Source organism: Pipistrellus kuhlii, unplaced genomic scaffold (assembly GCF_014108245.1).
Source record: "Pipistrellus kuhlii isolate mPipKuh1 unplaced genomic scaffold, mPipKuh1.p scaffold_m20_p_70, whole genome shotgun sequence".
NCBI classification, from domain to species: Eukaryota; Metazoa; Chordata; class Mammalia; order Chiroptera; family Vespertilionidae; genus Pipistrellus; species Pipistrellus kuhlii.
In genome coordinates this window covers 665,532-684,729 of record NW_023425574.1, presented here as the reverse complement: position 1 = coordinate 684,729, position 19,198 = coordinate 665,532, and the positions used below count along the sequence as shown (strand labels likewise).

Genomic DNA, 19,198 nt, shown 5'->3' with positions numbered 1-19,198 from the left:
GTGCCTGCAACCAAGGTACATGCCCTTGACCGGAATTGAACCTGGGACCTTTCAGTCCACAGCCGATGCTCTATCCACTGAGCCAAAACGGTTTCAGCCATAACTAAAATTTTTTAAAAAATCTGAAATCAAGGTATCTTTCTAGTATCAAAACCCAAAAACTACACGTAGGTGTATTGGGGGGTTGGGGGGAATAATCAATGTGATTACTGCTCTCTAGGGTGTATCAATAAAAAATAAACAACCTTAAATCATGGAGTAATATTTCAGATTCTAACCCTGGGGGAGGGGTACAACACAGAAGAATTTAAAAGGGGAGGTGCTGGAGCAGGAGGACACGGACTGCAAGGCGAGAGCACCTGCTCTGGTCTTCGGGCTCCTCTTCCGTAGGAGGGCTGCAACAGCGCCCACTGAGGACAGGTGCGAGGCTTCAGGGAGAGTCTGGGAAGCTCAGTCCCTGAGGCCCCAGGGGACAGCACGAGCGGTTACTGGTAGGGCTCAACGAGGGACTGCTAAATTAGAAACTCCTAAAGATACACAAAACTCTCGCGTCCATTAGCTCAGCCAACGGGAGAGCAGCTCTGAGGGGCAGACCAAGCGGAAGAACGTCCGCGGGGCCCGGGCAGAACCGTGCCCGCGTCGCAGCGAGGGGCCGGGAGGAGCGGGACTGGAACCCCAGACGCTCAGCCTGGGCTCTTTGCAGAGCAGAGAGGAGGCAGGGTGCCCGCTGAGGTTCCCAAGGGAGCCCGCGGTGGGAGCCGCTGAGAAGCTGCTCTGCCTGCTTTTCTGAGCCCCCCGTCCTGTCACCCAACACTATCCACCCTCCTCCTCATCTCGGCCCCCCGGGCCGCTCCCCGCGCCGGCCGGCGCCCTCGGATGGCGTCACCCGCCTCCCGGAGCCACAGGTAGCGCGGCCACGCTCGCCTGCGGAGCTGTGCGGAGGGTTCCGACGCCAGGCCCGGCGGTTCGGCCAGGTCCCGGGCCACCACGGCATCGCCACAGCCCGGCGAGGGCCGCCACCAGCCGGAGCCACAGGAGCCGCCGACCACGAGCCGCTGGGGGGCGCGCGCGCGCAGTGCCGCGTCGATCGGGGCACCGAGGCCGGATGCCGGCTTGGGGAGCTGTGCGCATGCGCAGCAAGGACCTCGTTAGGAGTCCACTTTCCGCCTGAGTGTAAGGATGTGAACGGGAGCGCTGCCTTCCCCTACCCAGACGCCTGGGCACAGAAACCAGCTAACGAGTGCGACGGGGTGCTCGGACGAGGGCTTTTAGGCTTATTTTGAATCTGGCATATACGAAGACACGCACTTATGGGGTCCTCCACGGGCAGCGGCTCACGGAAGCGAACCCCACCCACTCCCACCCGGTGGGCTGCTGCGACCGGCGCGCGGAGCGAACGTGTGGGCTGCTGCCCGGATAACCCTCCGAACAGAGGAGCTGACACGGTGTGTGCTGTGCAGCGTTATTCCCCGTCACGACTTTCTGTCTGTTCTCTGGGCCACAAAAACCCGCTCCAGTGGTGATGCGCCTATAGCTGTGCAGCCCAGCGATTTGGACACTGATGGACCCAGAGGCCCTTGTGCCCGCCTTGGCGTCGAGGATGAACACCTGTTGCTGGGCCAGAGAGCTGGGAAGCCCGTGGTGGGCCACGTCTGCGGGGAGGCCCTTCCCCACGTGCTGCCTGCGAGCCCTCTCTCCCCGGAGACTGCTGCGATCTCATGACACACTACAGGCAAACATGCCCGGGAAAGGCCCCTAAAGGTCGCCCCAAATGCCAAAAGGGAACGGAAAGCAATTACCCTCGACATAAACCTAGAAGTGTGAAGACAATTTGAAGTAGGTGAAAAGCTCAGCCAGATCGCAAAGGCAAAGCTTTACTGTCTCTACCGTGGCGAAAATCCGAGATAATAAAGAAAGGTGAGTTCACAAATATTGAATAGCTACCGGTACTCCCTTCAGAGCCTCTCAGTTGACTCGCCATCGAAGTGCAGTCATGAAACTATAGAGCGACTGCTGCGTGTGTGGCTGTAAGGCCAGAGCCAGCGAAACGTGCCCCTGAGCGTTACCACGATACCACGATTATGGGGAGAAGGCTAAGAGTTTGTTTGATGACCTACAGCATGAGCAAGGTGGAAGCTCTCAAAAAGAAACATTCAGTGCAAGTAAAGGGTGGTTTGTGAGATTCAAGGAGCGCCATTGTTTGCCCCACTTCAAGATGATTCTGCACAGCTTTTAGCAACGAGGACGCATACCTGGAGGCGCTGAAAATCATTATCCAAGAAGGTGAGTAGACACACACACACACACACACCCCAAGGAACGATTATTTCTGTGGAGGAAAAAGCTCTGCCTGGGTTTAAATCCTCCAAAGAGCGTTTGATGCTGCTTCTTGTGGCAACACAGCTGGGGACTTTACGTTGAAGCCCTTATTGGTGTGCCACTCAGGAAGCCCCAGGGCTCTGAAGGGGTACGCCAAGCCCAATTTGCCTGTGATTTGGCACTCGAACAAAAAGGCCTGCGCAACCAGGAGCATTTTTCATGAGTGGTTCACATACTTTTTTTGTTCTGCTGTTGAAAATACTGTGCCAAAAATAACCTAAGCAACAAATCATTGCTCATTCTAGACAATGCACCATGCCACCCGTAAATTCGAGCGATCTGTCTGATACCGTCAGAGGGGAGTATCTTCATGACAGTACATCTGGCTACATACAGCCCATGGGTCAAGGTGTAGCCTCTAGCTTCAAAGCTCATTACCTCAGAAGGACTTTTGAGCTCATGCTGGAAGCAGCAGATGGGGAGGCTACAGCTACGATCGGGGAGTTTTGGAGAAACTACAGCATCTTGGATGCTGTAGACAACATTGCAGTAGCTTGGGAGGCACTCAGGCCAGCAACGATGAACAGTGTGTGGAAGAAAATTTGGCCCCAGTGTGTTCAGTTCCAGAATTTTTCCCAAGCAGATTACATTGCACAGCTTCAAAAACCACATTGTGACCCTTGCCAAGACTCCGTTTTGCAGAGCTTGTGGAAGCTGACGGAGATCGGTAAATACAGTCACAGGAGGATGCTCTCTCTAATGAGGAGCTGGTGCAGCTGGAACAGGAGCCAGCAGGAGAGGAGGAGAGTGGAGACAACCTGTTCTGCCTCAGTTAACCACAGAACTCTCGGCAGCCCTCTCACATGTTGAGGCTGGCTTACAGATCCTTACCAGTAGCAGTCCCAATGATGAGTGGAAACAAAGTTTCGAGAGCAATCAGTGGTGCCATAAGTTGCTACAGGGAATTGTACAATGAGAAAAAAGGACGCTCAAAGCAGCTACCTTAGTTTGCTTTTCAGTGTGTAACCAAAAGTTAAAGCCAGAAGCAACAAAATGACCTCAACGAATGAGGCTCAGCCACGACTCTCTGCTTCCAGAGATTTAACATCCCTGAAAACCTTACTTCTGATATTTTGACACTTGGGTATCAAATTTTGACATTAAAATTTTATTTAAATATGTACTTTAAAAATTTGCATGAGCCCTGGACAGTGTGGCTGCGTTGGTTGAGTAGTCAGTCATCTCTTGCACTGAAAGGTCACTGGTTCAATTCCCAGGTGGGGCACATTCCCAGGTTTTGGGTTCATCAGTTCCAGGCCCTATGGGAAGCAACCAATCAATGTTTCTCTCTCTAAAATCAATAAAGACATTTTTTGAAAAATAAATAAATTAATTAATAAAAATAATAAAATTGTATGCTAGAATACTCATAAAAAAAAAACAACTATGAGGAGACTAGCCCTTCTAGACATTAAAACACATTGGGTCTGTAATTAAAGCACTTTAGTAGTCAGAACTCTGGAGTAAATTAGAAAGTCCAGAAATAGATAAAGGTAGACTTTTTTAAAAAATAGCACATGACAGCTTGTTAACCAGTGTTAGTTTCCTGATGTCTTCTGATAACTGCACTGAGGCCATGTAAGGTAATTTCCTTGGTTGGGAGGAATATACACAAGCATTGAGAGGCAGTGGCATCCTCTCTGTAACCTACTGTCAGATGGTTCAGAGAAGAAAGAATGAACCAAATGGGCAAATGTTCACCTGAAGGACATCCAGGAGACAGGTACATGGGAATGTTCTTGCATTTCTATAAGTCCAAGTCAAAGTAAAAATGTTAATTACTATTTCATAACCTGAAAGGGGGAAAACGATGGCATCCTCCCCCTAATACCCAAAGTAGAGCTTTAGTTATTTGTAGCCGAGGTGCAGTTCAAACCTTTAGGAGTAGGGTTGCTGACAGCTTATCTGGATGGCAATTGGATAGAACTGACGAGCAGACATTTCCGAGGTTCTTGGGGTTATAGCCCCTTTGAGATCCTGGTCAAATCTGCAGATACCTCTGTAGAAAAGTGAGGTTTGCACATGATTTGCATAGGGATGTATGGCTTCCTATAGGCCAAGGGTAATGGGAATAGCCTTGAGTTTCAGTGAGAGCCTTGTAGTGGGCCCAACAGGATGTAACAGGCACGGGACCCATTACGTCATGATGCTGCGTCAGTGAGACAGTCCTTCCACCATTAGGACACTGAGCATTCTCTGTACGCCCTGCTCAGTGACCACTGACTCCTAGATCTCAAACAGCCCATGAGACAGTCCGTGTTCTCATCCATCTCGTAGCATAATGGAAGCTGAGGGGAATCCGAGCACTCGGGCCTATGTCTGACACCCACACCTGAGCTCCTCACCCATCAAGAGTGCTGCTCCCCAAACCAGATTGAGACTCAATTGGACGGGGCAGGTTGTGGGCTTTTCCTAGAACCCACAATTGGTTTGCCTGTCAACAAACCCTGACCTGTCCTTGATTCACCACACACAGCAGAGGCTAGAGAACACAGATTTAATGAGTCAGTGACTGCAGATTGCTCCAGCTGGGTGCCCCTCGTCGCTCCTCTCTAAGGTGCTGGCTGTGCAAACTGGTTCCTCTGTGGGTTCTTGTTCTAGCTCTGTGGACTCAGAAAGACCACATGTGATTCTGTTTGGAGACTTGGTCACCCAGAAGGGAGAGGTGTTGGAGCAGGAGGTAATTCAGGGAGATTAAAAAAATAAAATAAAAAATCCAACTCTGTCCAACAAATGCCAGCATGCTAACGTTTCTTCTGGTCACTGATTCTAACACATAAACTCAGGAATGGCTTCTGTCCCCATGACAGAAACGTGCAGCTGTGAGAAAGGTGCAGATCGGAGGCACCTGCCCTTAACCCGTTGTACGCTGTAAGCATCTATAGACCCAAGCGGCGGACCTTCCCCACACGCCATGCGTGTCTATAAAAAAAATGCTTTCCCCAAGTGGCAGCTCTGACCAACCTTACAATCATTTTTGTGAGAATTTTCAGCTGACAATATTTAAGAACACACAAATTGTAATATATTTATTTTTACAATATTCATTGCAAACTGATTTTTTAATTAAATTCAAAATATCATGGCGTGTGGGGATGGTTGCCGTTTTGGACACGTAGTAGTTAACTGGTTAAACCCTCTGCAACCCTACCTACCAGAGAGGCAGGCCTAGGACCTGCTGTTGACCAGCCTTGCTTCTCGCTGTCACACTGAGGCAGGTCAGAGCAGACCTAAAGCCGCCACATGACACTGTCTTGAGCAACCCTTGCATCGGCCAGTGGCCAACAAGCTCAGCTGACCCGCTCTCCTCTTGGGCTTCCTAGTCAAAGGTGAAGGTGTTCCCTCCCCACCACCACTACCTGTACGTGACAGCCAATCACAGGGCAGGGCAGGAAGGACTCTTCCCCCAGGCCTCCCCTCAAAGGCGGGGTCTCTGATGCATGAAACCTCCCTGCAGATGTCGAGGTTGGCTGCAGCTCCTCCGAGGAAGTGCTGTGGGCTTCATCCTCCGTCTGGGGTCCTTTGTCAGATGGGGTGTCACACACCTCATGCTCATCTTCATGGACTCCAGGCTTCCTGCCTGAACTCACTGGAGCAAATATTCCCAGCACTGGACCTCAGGGTCCTCCAAAAAGGCCCTGGCTTGTGGTCTTTGAACTGTCCGGATTCTTCCACAGGCAATGCAGTGGAACAGACCATCTCAGGGGCCAATCTGGTCCCCAGAAATGCCACTCAAACCTAGTGACCTCTGGAACCTCTGCCAGGGCAGGACCCCAGCCACCCAGCTCAGCACCAGAGTGAGCCGGGCGAGGCCCAGCCAGGAGCCACACTGGTGCACCAGGGGAAAGAGCTCCACGGCCCCTTCCCGCCATGTTGCGTAGAAAGAACCGGTGACCCCTGTCGATCCCTGCTCTCTCCAGACCTCTAATCTAAGAGAGAACCGTGGAGGCAGGGCCAGGCCCCGGAGACACCTGTAAAGAGCCTCAGCCAAGACCAGGAGACCCCAAGGGGACAAGGGGTGGAGGATGTGAGCCTCCAGGTAGATCCCAATCATCCACCTCAGGCCAGGGCTGAGGGTGTGCAGCTGGCGTCCTCAGGTCATGTCAGCCACTCCCGGAAGCCCTCCAGGGTTTTTAGGGTAGCCAAGACCCAGCAGCCTGGCTCCAAGGACATGGGGGGCTCTTCATGGGGAAGATGAAAACCCTCCCCCACTCCCCTGCCCATGGAGTCCTGCAGTGGTAGGGCACATTCTGGCCCTCACAGCAGCACACCCAGGAAACAGCCAGGCACAGCCCTGAGTCCCAGCAAGATGGGGCTGATGGTCTTTGTGGTGCTTGCACCCTCTGGCCCAGCGGGTGAGGTCCAGGGGCTGTGCCCTAGGTGTGTCCAGAGCACAAGAAACACCTTGACTTTGGCAGCGACCGGTAGGGTGGGCTCCAGAGAGGCTTGGGAAGGGTGCCCGTGGCTCTAGGCATCCACGCCTGGACCAGGCTCCTGGAAGAGAGACTGCTTCCGCAACATGAGCCGGGCACACTTGGGGCACGTGGTGGAGTTGTCATAGTAGCAGTCCCTGGGGACAGTGACAGGCAGACAGGGTCAGACCCCAGGCACAGGGCGGGCCTCTGCATGTAAAATGTTAGCAGTGAGTCCTCAGGCTTCCCAACTCGGGCTCCCTCCAGAGTTGGGGAAACTGAGGCAGTGTCTCCCAAAGGGCATGGCAGGGTCTGTACCACATGTGCCTGCCGGGCCTGCGACTGGCACCTGTGAATGTCTGACAAGGACAGTCTGGCTCGGATCTTAGTCTCAGGACTCTACCTGCTCCATCGCCACCGTGCACTCTGCCCAGGCACTGTGGAGGCACAGGGGCCTGTGGGCTAATTTCTGAAGGGGCACAGCAGCATTTGACATGTCACACACCATGCAGATGGCTAGCTCAAGGGATTTCACAGCTTCAACATGAACCCTTCCTGTGACAGCAATCCCAGTTCTGCAAAGCTGTGACGTCAGCTGCTGCCATGACCAACAGCAAGTGGCCGGAAACAACCAGTGTGGGCAGAGGGGGGTGGAGGGTGCTGTCCCATCTGAGGCCACTGTGAGAAGCTGTGCAGGGCCCAGCAGGCAGACGCATATTATTAGTAATTGTGCTTCTTGAACAGTTAAATACTTCCTTCCCATGTATGTATATTCTTGTCCCAAACATTCAGTAAGTCTTTAATTCATAAATGCTTACATTTAACTTAAATACTTAATGAACAAAATGTTAGGTATTTCTTTTAGCCTGGGGATTTTTGAGGAAATACCCCTTGGACATTAAAAGTGCCAGGAACTAGATTTAGGAAACCATGGGAAACCTCAGCCCTGGGATAAGGGAGCAGGACAGCCTTGGGGTTCACACAGGGGCCCTCCCCAGCCCCACAGGTGCTTGTCCCAGAGGATCTTGCGATTCAGGCACACACATCAGGGCCTAACTCCCTATCTAGGATCAAGGCAAAGGGCTTTGAAAACCAGGCAGCAAAGACCAAGCCCCAAACATCTTCCCCCTGGCCCTGGCCCTGTGGCTGGGGGATGGGGAAGAGAGACACACCAACCTGTGGAAGACAGCGGAGCAGTCGCTGCACACGGACGTGTGGCTGTCGAAGGGGAACAGCACGTCACCCTCTCTGCAGAGCTCACAAACGAAACCCTTGGCCTGGCACCGCTGGGGATGGGGTGGGGGTGGGTGGGAGCAAGTCAGTGCTGCTCAGAGGCACCTGAAGCCAGGACACGCCACCCTCCCCGCCTGGTCCCCAGGGGGCACCCACCTCACAGTCCAGTTTGATGTGCTTGGCGAAGAGGGTGTGGGTCTCGGTGAGCGAGGAGCCCAGGCGGCCGGTGTGCGCGTCCAGGAGGTCCTGGACCGAGTACATCTCGTCGTTCTCCACAAAATGCTGCCGGTCCTGGAGCTGCGGGCCCAGCGGCCGTGACTCCAAGCCCGAGGCTCGCCCCTCCCCTGCCCGCCCACGCCTGGGTCCGGGGAGCTCGTGGGAGAAACAGGCGTCAGCGCCTCCAGCCACAGGGGCCCCCTTACTGCTGCCCACGCACCCCTCGCCCCTCTGCCTGGCACACAGCTCTTCCTCCCGTCCTGACCCCAACATTCCCACCGCCTTCCCTGCCTCCTCCTGTCCACAGACCTCAGCACCCTCGGGAACAGCTCATTTTTCTTGTCTTCCCCCCCCCCCCCTCCGAAGGGCCCCTCTGAGATGAGGCGAGGATCTCGTTTTGTTCACTGCTCCCCAGGATCTATCAGTGTTTGCCCACAGCAGGCACTCAGTGAGTACGGGCTGAGCAAACAGGTAAGCCTTGAAGATGTGCTTCCCGCTCCACTCTGCCCGGGCAGGCCCATGCCTGGTCCACGTCATGGGGCCACGTAGAGGCTGCAGGGACGAGGCCTGCTTCTCACAGCGCCCAACACACCGATGTGGTCAGAGAACACTTCTGGGGCAGAATTGCCTGTTTGCTTATGGCAGACCAGGTGTTGCCTGGGACAGTGTGGGAGACCCTCGGCTAAAGGCTGCTGTGCCAACACTAACTGTCAGCCACCGGAAAAGACCTGCGCGTGACGGGCCCTCCTCCGCCTGCCTGTCTCCCACCCGCCTCACGCCTCCCCGGACGGCGTCTGACCTGCAGGAGCAGACGCGCTTCCATGGCTTCCTTGCAGGTGATGAAGTATGGCTTCATGAGCAGGATGTCCTGGCGCAGCTTCTGTGGACAAGAGAGGCAGCTGGGCCCCTAGGCCAGGCCAGGGCTGCCCCAGGCGCTTCTGTGTGGCCATGGGGGCTGGCCCTGGAGGGAGTCGTGTCATCGGACACCCCCAGGAAGGGTTTGCTGTGAGTGCTCCAGCCAAGCTGAAGGGCCAGCCAGGACCCCGACACGCCTTCTGGGAGGGATGCAGAGCCCTCCGCAGTCCCGGGGGCCTTGGCTCTGCCTCAGTCACCTGCCCTGTAAATGGAGTCTGATCCTTTCTGACCACCTCCTGGCCTGGCACTGCTGTCCCACCAGCCACTTCCCTCCTGAGCACTGGAGCTGGCTGGGCTGACCAGATTGCCACATGTGTAAAAGGCACAGAGAATTAAAAGATGGAGGACAAAAAATAAAAAGAATGTAATCTATATATATAACAGCCTAACAGACCATAGTTGACCAGTCGCTATGGTGCACAATGACCACCAGGGGGCAGATGCTCAATACAGGAGCTGCCCCCTGGTGGACAGTGCACTCCCACAGCCAACCTCCCCTGGTCCCTCCCCCCAGGCTGGCAGGCCCTGAAGGGGCTGAGCGAGATTGCCCTGATAGGCCCTGACTGTCAGCCAGGCCTAGAGACCCCACCTGTGCACCAATTCCGTGCACCAGGCCTCTAGTGTCTTAATAAGGTATAGTGATCACCAAACAATCTTCTGGGTATATTGGGTGAAATAAATACGTTATTCAAAGTAACTTTACCAGCTTCTTCTTACTTTTGTAATGTGGCTACTAGAAATTCTCACATTTCCTCTGGGCCTAGAGGACAGCTAATGGGCCAGTAACCTGAGCAGGCGGGTCTCGCCGCCGCCCCCACCCCCGCCTCACCCGGATCTCCACCAGCTCCTCCACGTAGTTGAACAGCAGAGGGTTGATCTCCCGGAGCCTGAGCACCGGCCGAGACACCATCAGTGCCAGATAACGCAGGCTGCAGCGCGACACCTGGGGGACGGCAGGGAGTGGCCCCTCCAGCACACACCGGCCCCCAGGCCCAGCCACCCCCCACCGCCGGTCAGCACCTGGCCACGCCCCTATCCGACCACCACGCCCCAGCCCACCTCCCCCCGCTCCCCCCCACCCCCAGGCCTCGCACACCCAGGGCCGCACCCCAGCCCCCCACCTCACCTTGCGGGGCTCGAAGTCCCAGTTGTGCACCACGCGCGCCGGGATGACCGCCAGGTCGTTCCAGTGGCAGTGGCTGCAGTAGTACTGGCCTGTGTAGTCACACTGCCGGGCCTCGCTGGGCACACCCCCTGTTACAAAGTCCCACTACTTTAGGGTCCCGGCCACACGCGTGCGCACAGGGCTTCCGCCACACACGGTGCTGGTCCCATGGTCCAGCTAAACCCCCCCCCACACAGGAGAGGGCCATGGGACATCAGGCAGTCAGAGCATCGTGCTGCCCTCACTATTCTCATCAGTAAAATGGGACAATAGGCTGCTGAGCGGGCCTGATGAATCAGCATCACTACATCTCTAAGGCCTGGCAGTGCGTGCCGACTGCGGGCTTCGTGTGACAGCAGGGCTGCCCCCAGGAGGGCGAGTGCAGGTCAGCAGCCCCGGGAACTCTTAGGGGGCCGGGCTGGAACCCCGTCTGCCCGTGACACGTGAGAAAGTGCCACAGCGGCCCCCGTGGCTTCCCCGGGAGACGGACGGCACCTGCAGGAGCCATGCTGGCCTGGCCGCAGGATGTGTCCAGTGCTCCCACCAGATGTTGGCCTCCCCCTGCCCTCCCGGCACTCACGCAGAGAGATGGGCGCCCGGCACTCGGCACAGCGGTAGTCCTGGCTGTCCAGCCCGGCCTCCGGGCAGATGCTGAGCTCATACTCAGCTTGGTGGCTGACTTTGGAGCGCACGCAGGGCTTGGAGACGAGGTTCAAGCACTTGCTGTGGCAGCGGTAGTAACACCCTGGGGCGGGGACCAGTGATATGCCTCTTAGAGGGTGGGGTCCTGAGGCCCAGGCTGACCTCCAGCTGCCAGGAGCCCCAGAGGGGCCACTCAGGTTCCAGGCCAATCCAAGAGCATCTCACCGCAGGGCCTGGGCCTGAAGGAGTGTGCCCTTCGCCCCTGAACTCCAGATTTGAACCTGCCTTTCCCACCCGGACCCCGAAAGGACTCTAAACCCACCCTGTCTGCGTGGAACGTAGGCTCTTTCTTACGAACCCGCCCTTGTGCTCCCATCTCAGCCTCAGAAACCCATCCGTCATCCCACCTGCTGAGACGGAAAACTAACTCCAGCTGTTCTCTCACGCACACGTTCCTAGTCCTTCCGCTAGTTCCTTAGCAACCACCTCTCACCCCCAACCGCCCACCCTGGTCAGAGTGCCATCCCCCCCTCCACCTTGCATCCCTCCTTCAGTCCACGCTCAGTCAGCAGCCAGTAACCCCGTGACAACTTCAGTATCTGCAGGCCCTGCTGAGGCCACAGCTCACCCACAGGCCAGCTCCCTCTGAGCCCACACCGACCACACCTCCTCTCAGACACAACGCCCCAGCCACGTGGCTCTTCACTGAGGACACCGCACACACCGACCACACCTCTCAGACACAACGCCCCAGCCAGCGGCTCTCTGCTTCACTGAGGACACCGCACACACCGACCACAGGGTCTTTGCACGGGCTCCTCCGGGCAGGAACCTTCTTCCCCACATATATGCCTGGCTGGTCCCTGACCTACGAGTTTCTGCTTCAATGTTACATGATGCCTTTCCATTCCACCCTAAAGCCACACCCAACCCTCTCCCCGACACCTGCTTTTCCCTTTTCCTGTTCTTCTCGACCATGCTCTCTGGTCTAACACACCATGTCCCTCGCTTATTAACTGCCTTCCAATGGCGTGCCCTGCCATGATAGAAGCGTCCTCTCTGCACTTCCCTCCTGCGGCCCCCGAGCTCTTGTAATGTGGGTGGTACAACTGAGAAACTAAATATGTATTTTAACTCATTTAAATTTAAGTTTGAACAGCCAGTAGCCATCATACCAAAAACGCAGGGGTGGATGGAGCCCGGCGAAGGTGGGTTTCCCTCATTCGTGCCCAGGGCTCAGCGAACACCGAGGACACGGCCGAGAATTGAGTCACCTGAACACAGCAGGCCTGCGCAGTCTCTGCCCGCCCTGGGGACGGGATTGCCCACCGGGAGCCGGCGAGCCTGCCCACCTGTGCAGGTGTACCAGGTCTGGATGAGGCCCCAGATGATGGTGTTACATCTGTCGCATGTCTGCTTGACGCTCTTGCTCTTCTCCTTGTAGAAGCGATGCTCCAGGAGCACTCGGATGTTGGGCTCATCTTCGTTGGGGTCCTGGGGAGAGCCATGGGCAGGGTCACCGGTGAACCGGGGTCACAGGGAAGCCCCCTGACTTACTCCTCCCAGGCATCTCTTGTAACCGACTGAGTTTCTCCCAATGTCACCATTTTCTCTTTAGCAATGGAGCGCCCCTGTGATCAGCCAGGCCCGCACCACCTTTTCAGCACCCCTTGCGCCCGGGTGCTGCACCTAGGGCCAAGGGTATGTGAGCAGGAGGGTCATGGCCTTTTCTGCCCTTCTTCTCTTCTTTCTGCTGGCCATGCACAGACGGGAGTGTGGCCACCCAGGGGCTGTCAGGAGGACCATTCCCTGCCACGGCTCCTGGACCATCAATGGCACCTCTGAGTAAAATGACACGTCCCCGTCCTTTAAGCCGCTGTGGTTTGCAGTCTTTGTGACTACAGCCATATCTACATCCTAATGAATACAGCACTTCCCAGTTCCCAGGGACTCCCGGGCCAGTGCAGCCAGGCCAGATGCACAGACTCTGGGAAGACTTTATAGACATGGTTTTTGGCTGCCGGGACCCATCACCCCGACCTTGACACCCTCAGGAAGCCCCGCCTCCCAATCCGAGTCACGTGGTTCAAGGTGGGACTTACTTCACTTGCTACAGTGGGTGGTCACTCGACCCAGGACTGGCCCCTTAGGATCAGACGGATGGAGAAGGAGTCTGCCCAGGGACAGAGAGCCCATCTCTCTACCTGCCCTCTGCTAGCCTCTGCCAGCCCAGGCCTCCCGCCTCCCACTCCGTCCCACCCGCCTCCCGGGCGGCCGGCCCGGCACCTGCCTTTAGTTCCTGCAGCTTCAGCCGGAGGTGGATGAGCCGCACAACGGCATCCTTCTGCCGCTCTGACTGCTCGGGCAGCTCCAGGATCACCTGCTTGCACTCCTCGATGGCCTGCTGCAGCTGCTGGATGTCCGAGGCCAGGAACAGGCCCTGGGGGGACACACCAGCCGATGGCCGCCCACGGCCTCCATCCACACCAGACCCGCCCTCGTGGACAGGTCGGCCCAGAGCAGACCTTGCTCAGGCCCAGCAGGAACCGCCCACTCCGCCTGCCCCCAGCTGGACCCATCTACCCACAGGCCTCTGAAGACCTCATTCAGGATGTTTTACAAAACACAACTTCCTTCTTTTAGAAACTCGCTCGCTTCTCTGGCAGTGCTGTTTCACTAAAGCTGTGGACATGACACTCGCCTGTCCCCAAGGAGAGGAAGTGGCTCTGGCTTAATCGCCAGGCCCAGAGACAGCCCAGCTCCACCCCCCACCCCAACCCCCAGCACCTCACAGTGACCAAGCAAACCATCAAACGCCACAAAACCTACAACTGATGAGACGCCATCCCGGCTACGTGGCTGGTGGGGGTTGTGGGCAGGGAGTTTTCCTCTCTCCCGCCCTCGCCACCCCCCTCCAGCAGATGTCTGTGGAACCCCAGATGCATCACAAGAAGCCAGAGTGCAGGGAGAGGAACAGCCCTACATGAGAAGAGTAGCCCCAAACCCATTTCCCAGGTCCAGCCCTCCAACGGGTTTTGCTAATGGGTGTCAGGTGTCACCTGGACCTCAGATGTCAAGAACCCTAGCTGAGATGCACATGACCCCTCTGCCTGCGGACTGTGGTACACCCCAACCACACACACACACACACACACACACACACACACACACCCTGAGCCTTACCACAGGGCGGGAGAAGTGGTCCTCAGACAGGCCGAGGTCCATCACGCGCTCGGCACAGTGGAACTCCGGCTCCCCAGGGGCCAGCTCAGGCAGGGTCGCTGGAGTGAGCAAGAGCAGGTGTGGAAGGCAACGGAGAGAAGCCAGCCTGCCTTTTCCTAGCGGGAAGCTGGGTCGCTGGGGGTCGGAGGGGCCCCTGAGGTTCAGGGAGCCACGGGAGGTGCCAGGGGGGCCTGGCCCGGACCCATTTGCAAAGGAAAGCGTGGAGAGCAGGTAGCTCCGGGGAAAACCAGCACCTCCCACTGAGGGCGGGCGGGTGCTGGTGTGAGGGTCACACTGCCCACCCAGACCCCACCCCGCCCCCCACACCCACCTTCAGAAGCGACGTCGGGGGCCTCCTCCCCAGCCCGCTGCTCATGCTGCCTCGCCCCACGCTGCTTGTTGAAGGGGTTGAGATGGGCCTGCCGGAACCGGGCCAACTTCTCATCATATTCCATAGCATCCCCCCTGCGGGGCGGGGCGGGGTGGGGGCAGAGGTGAGCAGACAGCTTCCTGGTCACCCGGCCCGGCCCCTCTCTGCATTTCAGGGTTCAGAGGAATGCCTGGCCTCATTCATCTCCATGGGGGTCCGGTGGAGGCCCCCACACCACAGCCTCCACCCTCAGCGGATCCCAAACCAGCTCAGCCTTCAGCCAGGCCTCCTGTGGTCTCCTCAGTAGGATGATGGCGGCCAACACACTCCCAGTGCTCACAGGCAGGACAGGAGGCCATGGCCTGTCCCAGGGGGCCCTGCAGGCAGCCTCCCAGCACAGAGTCCTCTGGCCCCAGGTGCCCCATTTAGTTCCAGCCCAGCCCCGCCCTCATGGTCCGCTGAGAGGGCTGACTGCCCCATGACACACACCCACCAGGACTCAGTTCCTCACTCCTGGTCCACACACAGCTACCACTTCTCCTTCAGACCACCCCAACCACAGCCCGACCACAACTCCGTGACAGCCGCCAGAGCACGGAACCGGGAACCCTGGAGCCAAGCCAGGCCCAGCCCGCCTGTGCCACCTGCACGAGGCTTGGGGCAGGGCCTTCCATGGCCTGGGTCCCGCTGACACTCCACGTGGCCTGCATCAGGGCCTCAGACGTTGGGATCCCAAAAAAGAGGCAGGAAGTGCCTAAGTCACAGCCCGCACTGCTTCCCCGCCCCCTCATCCCCGCCCCCCCCCCCCGTCCCCGCCCCCTGAGAGCTCAGCAAAGGGACACAGGCTGCTCTGGCACCACAGAGGCAGGGGCTTTGGCCGGGGGCAGTTGACATCCAGGTCCCCACACCTAACGAGCTGGGCCACATTCCTAGGCCTTCAGGGAGGAATGAATCTGCAGGAAGTAGAGCTAAGAAAAAGATTCGTACTAAGTGCCTGGGTGTGGGTTATGCTTTCTCTACAGCCGCTTACCGTCAGTGGTAATTCCTAATTATAAAAGACCTAGCCTGTCTGGCTCAGTGGATAGAGCATCGGCCTGAAGACTGTAGGATCCTGGGTTCAATTCCAGTCTGGGCACATGCCCAGGTTGCGGGCTCAATCCCCAGTAGGGGGTGTGCAAGAGGCAGCTGAGGAATGATTCCTTCTCATCACTGATGTTTCTTCCTCTACTTTCCTCTTTAAAAATCAATATATATTTTAAATCAATCTCGTGATTCTTTCCTGCCCTCCCCCAAGAAAGAGAACTGAGCACAGAGGGGACAGCCATACCCAGGGTACCCCCATCCTAACCACTGCAACGTCAGGAACCCCCACCACCTCTCGGACCTGTTTTCCTGTCTGATCTCTGTGGTGGGATGTGGGCTGGCAGCTCCAGTCTGGCAGAGCCTGGCACCATTGGCTCTCTGCCCCCAAGTCAGGACAGGGGCGGCCCAGGTGTGTGGGCTCAAGCCCCCTCTCCTATTGCCTGAGGCTTTAAGCAGCTCACAGGGTGTTAGACCCGCTGCCAGTGACCCCCACCCTCTTTCCTGGGTGACAAGAGTCTCTGCTGACCAGATTCTGTTCAGGCTCCAGGACATCTCCCAGGCCCAAGCGGCCCTCATCCTCACAGCTGATTGGGGTCCTCGTTCCTCTCCCGCTGCCACTGCTCCTGCCCCCACCTCAGCTTTCAGAGACGTTAGGTCCGTTTAACCAGAATCCCCTGTCCACTCGGCATTACGGCTTAGCAGTTTTACATCTGCTGACCCATCCTGCCCCTGGCTGTAAGTCCAGTGTCCAATGCTCTATTCAGAGTTCGGTTCCACACAGAGGTCTCTATCCTCTGTTGCAATCCTCCTAAATAAAATGTGTTCCTACTGTTTTAGCCACAGCACAGGTCTGGTTTTATGTTGATAGTGAGGAACTCTATTGATTTCAGAGAGGGAGGGAGAGAAAGGAACATCAGTGATGAAAGAGAATCATTGATCAGCTGCCTCCTGCACGCCCCACACTGGGGATCAAGACTGCAACCCAGGCATGTGGCCTTGACTGGAATCGAACCTGGGACCCTTCGGTCCGCAGGCTGACACTCTATCCACTGAGCCAAACTGGCTAGGGCGGGAACCCTGGTTTTCATCCTATTACATGATTTCCCAGCAGCTAGATGTTGTCATGCGACTATGTTCTGACCAACAGGATGTAAACAGAAAGCTCTCCTAAGCCTTCTGGGAATTGTTCTTTAAAGGAGGGTGCCCCTCTTCATCTCTTCCCGCCTCTTGCTATCTGTCTGTCTGTCTGGGATGCAGACGGAAGGGGTGGAGCTTGAGCAGCCATCTTGGGTTGTGACACAGAAGCCCTGTGTTACTCACTCTGGGACTTCATTAAAATGAGAAATAAACTTGTTTAAAACACTGCGATTGGGAGAGGATTCCTGTCTTTTGTGGCCAGAACAGATCCTAACCCATCACCACAGCATCCTCTGAAGTCACACAAATCGGCCTCATTCAAACCCCAGCTCTGTGCGCACCTCACTGTGTGACCTTGAGCAAATGCCTACACCTGTGCTTTCAAGTCCTCGTGTTTTAAATGGGGATAATAATGGTGCCCACTGGACAGTGTTGTTGTTGCGATTAAATCAGTTAAATCGGGTTCTGAGCACCTGGTCAGCACACAGGGAGCGTCCCTAGATACTGGGTAACACTAACCACGGGCACTATTATTATCAAGATGCAGACAGATCTGATTCACACCCTGCCTCTCCCAGCAATGAGCGATGTGACCCCATTTTCTTGTCGTAAGTAAATAAGGGAGCGTGCCTAGTTCCGGGGCGGATGGGAGGACTGAGCACTGTAGACAGCGGAGAAGGAGTGTCCAGAGCGGCTGCTGAACAGTCGAACACTGCCATCACTGCCGGCAGCTCCAACAGAGGTCTCCGCCTGGAGCCCACAGCATTTAAAGCACGGCCAGAGCAGCCCTGGCCATGGGTCAGGGAGTGCGCCGGGAGGCAACAGATCAATGTCTCTCTCTCTCTACCACTCCCTTCCTCTCTCCCTAAAAACAACAACAACATACTAAAAATAGGTGCGGCTAGAGAACTCAAAGGCAGGAACAACTCAGCTCTGCCCAGCAGCTCTCATTGGCTGCCAGCCCCCTGCAAAAAGCTCTCATGCACCTCCCCGTGGGCAGTGCCAGTCCCCAGCCTGGCACAGAGGCCCCGGATAAACAGATGATGGGTGACTTCACCTCTCTCGGCCTCCATCTCCCTCCTGACAAGTCGGAGAATCCCGTTTCCCTCTGGGCTGCCAGGGTGGACAGACGATGTCCTCACACGGCGGCCAGGGACACCAGTACCCCCATGCCCACAGGGTCACCCCACAGAGAGCTCAGCCCGCACAGAGGAACAGTCCGGAAGGCAGAGACCAGGAGGAATAGAGACACCGGCCACCCCGACACTGCCTCCTTCGGAGAGTGCGCTCTGGTGGGGCAGAGGGCTCCCTGGCGAGCAGTGAAAGGGAACCGGAATAAACCCCAGCTCCGGGCGCCGAGGGACCCCAGGCTGAGACTCCGGCCCTCACCGTGGCCGAGCGTGTCCTGCCTGTGCCTGGAACCCGAGGCCCTTATCGCCGAGCCTTCCTCCCGGAGAGGGGAGGTCTCCTCCATCCTGTCCGCTCACACCGTGAAGGAGGCGGCCGGGATCCCACAGGGGCAGCAGCGGGTCACTGCCCCTTAAGGGTTGTTTGTCCCTGACCTGGAAGGGTGGCCGCCTCCGGCCTCAGGGACCGGCCACCCCCACAGGGTCCCTCCTCTGCTTTCACTCCAAACAGCAGCACACACTGGGGACCCTCACTGGCAGATCTCACAGGGGCAGGGCTGGTTCATTCCCCCCCCGCCCCCCCCCCCCGTCACACCCGTTTGACAGGTGGGGAAACTGAGGCCTGAGGGGCCCAGCCTCCGGAGGGCGGCACCACCATGCCGTCTGGGGCCTTAGAATCGCACTGACAGCGTTTTGACAGCGGAAGCAGTGACAGGCAGGGACAGTGTCACGGGGGTGATTGGGGGGGGCGGGGAAATCCCCCGTCCGGGGTGAGGGACGCCCAGGCCACCAGCCCCCCTGCGCCCGGTGAGGACGGGAGGCAGGCGTCCCCCCGCGGGTCTGACCCTTCCGGGCGCCCTGGGCAGGTCCCTCCCCCGTGTGACCGCGTCGGGAAAGGGGCCGCCCCAGCTCCGAGCGGCAGGCCGAGGGGGCACCCAGGGCCGCGAGCCCCGGTTCCCTCCACCCGGCACCCCCGCCCTCGCCGACCCCCGGGCTCCCCCTCCGCCCTCTTCGCGCTCACCTGACCGCCGCCGCCCCGGCTACATTGTATCCGCCGCCCGTCCTGCGCGCTACATTGTATCCGCCTGCCGCCCGCTGCTGCCGCCTGCGGCCCGGAGGCCAATGGCAGCGCCGGCCTCGCCCGTCCCCCTGGGGCCTGGGGGATGCTTATCTCGCTGCTGAGGATGGAATGGTGAGGCAAGGGTGGGGAGGGCTGCATAAGTCTGACCCACTGCACTTTCTGAAAAAATATAGGTGGCTTTTCTTTTTCTTAAACCCCAGGGGTTGAGCAGAATAG

The 19,198-nt window shown here is 57.3% G+C and overlaps 1 protein-coding gene across 10 annotated transcripts; it reads right to left on the bottom strand.

The window, feature by feature from the left end:
- Positions 1 to 3,805: 3,805 nt before the first annotated feature.
- On the bottom strand, positions 3,806 to 19,031 carry DEF8 (differentially expressed in FDCP 8 homolog). Of its 10 annotated transcripts, none has more exons than XM_036422654.2 (12): positions 18,923 to 19,031; positions 14,516 to 14,649; positions 14,146 to 14,243; positions 13,253 to 13,402; positions 12,315 to 12,456; positions 10,901 to 11,065; positions 10,282 to 10,409; positions 9,985 to 10,098; positions 9,040 to 9,120; positions 8,181 to 8,321; positions 7,968 to 8,077; positions 3,806 to 4,378 (listed from the first exon to the last, which is right to left on the bottom strand). In XM_036422654.2, the coding sequence occupies exons 2-12, from the start codon at positions 14,637 to 14,639 to the stop codon at positions 4,258 to 4,260; spliced, it is 1,374 nt and encodes a 457-aa protein (XP_036278547.1). In that variant the 5' UTR covers positions 14,640 to 14,649; positions 18,923 to 19,031; the 3' UTR covers positions 3,806 to 4,257. The 10 variants fall into 10 exon arrangements, 9 of the variants coding, with proteins under 9 accessions (XP_036278547.1, XP_045431892.1, XP_036278548.1 ...); XM_045575936.1 differs by lacking the exon at positions 18,923 to 19,031 and adding an exon at positions 18,264 to 18,286; XM_036422655.2 differs by lacking the exon at positions 18,923 to 19,031 and adding an exon at positions 15,278 to 15,317.
- Positions 19,032 to 19,198: the final 167 nt, after the last annotated feature.

Coding starts and splice junctions, on each gene's coding strand:
- DEF8 (XM_045575932.1), bottom strand. CDS start 14,644: ATGCTATGGAATATGATGAGAAGTTGGCCCGGTTCCGGCAGGCCCATC. Junction 12,457..13,252: donor TGAAGCTGCAGGAACTAAAG/GCAGGTGCCGGG, acceptor GGCTCTCCCCAG/GACCCCAACGAAGATGAGCC. Junction 11,066..12,314: donor GACCTGGTACACCTGCACAG/GTGGGCAGGCTC, acceptor TCCCCGCCCCAG/GGTGTTACTACCGCTGCCAC.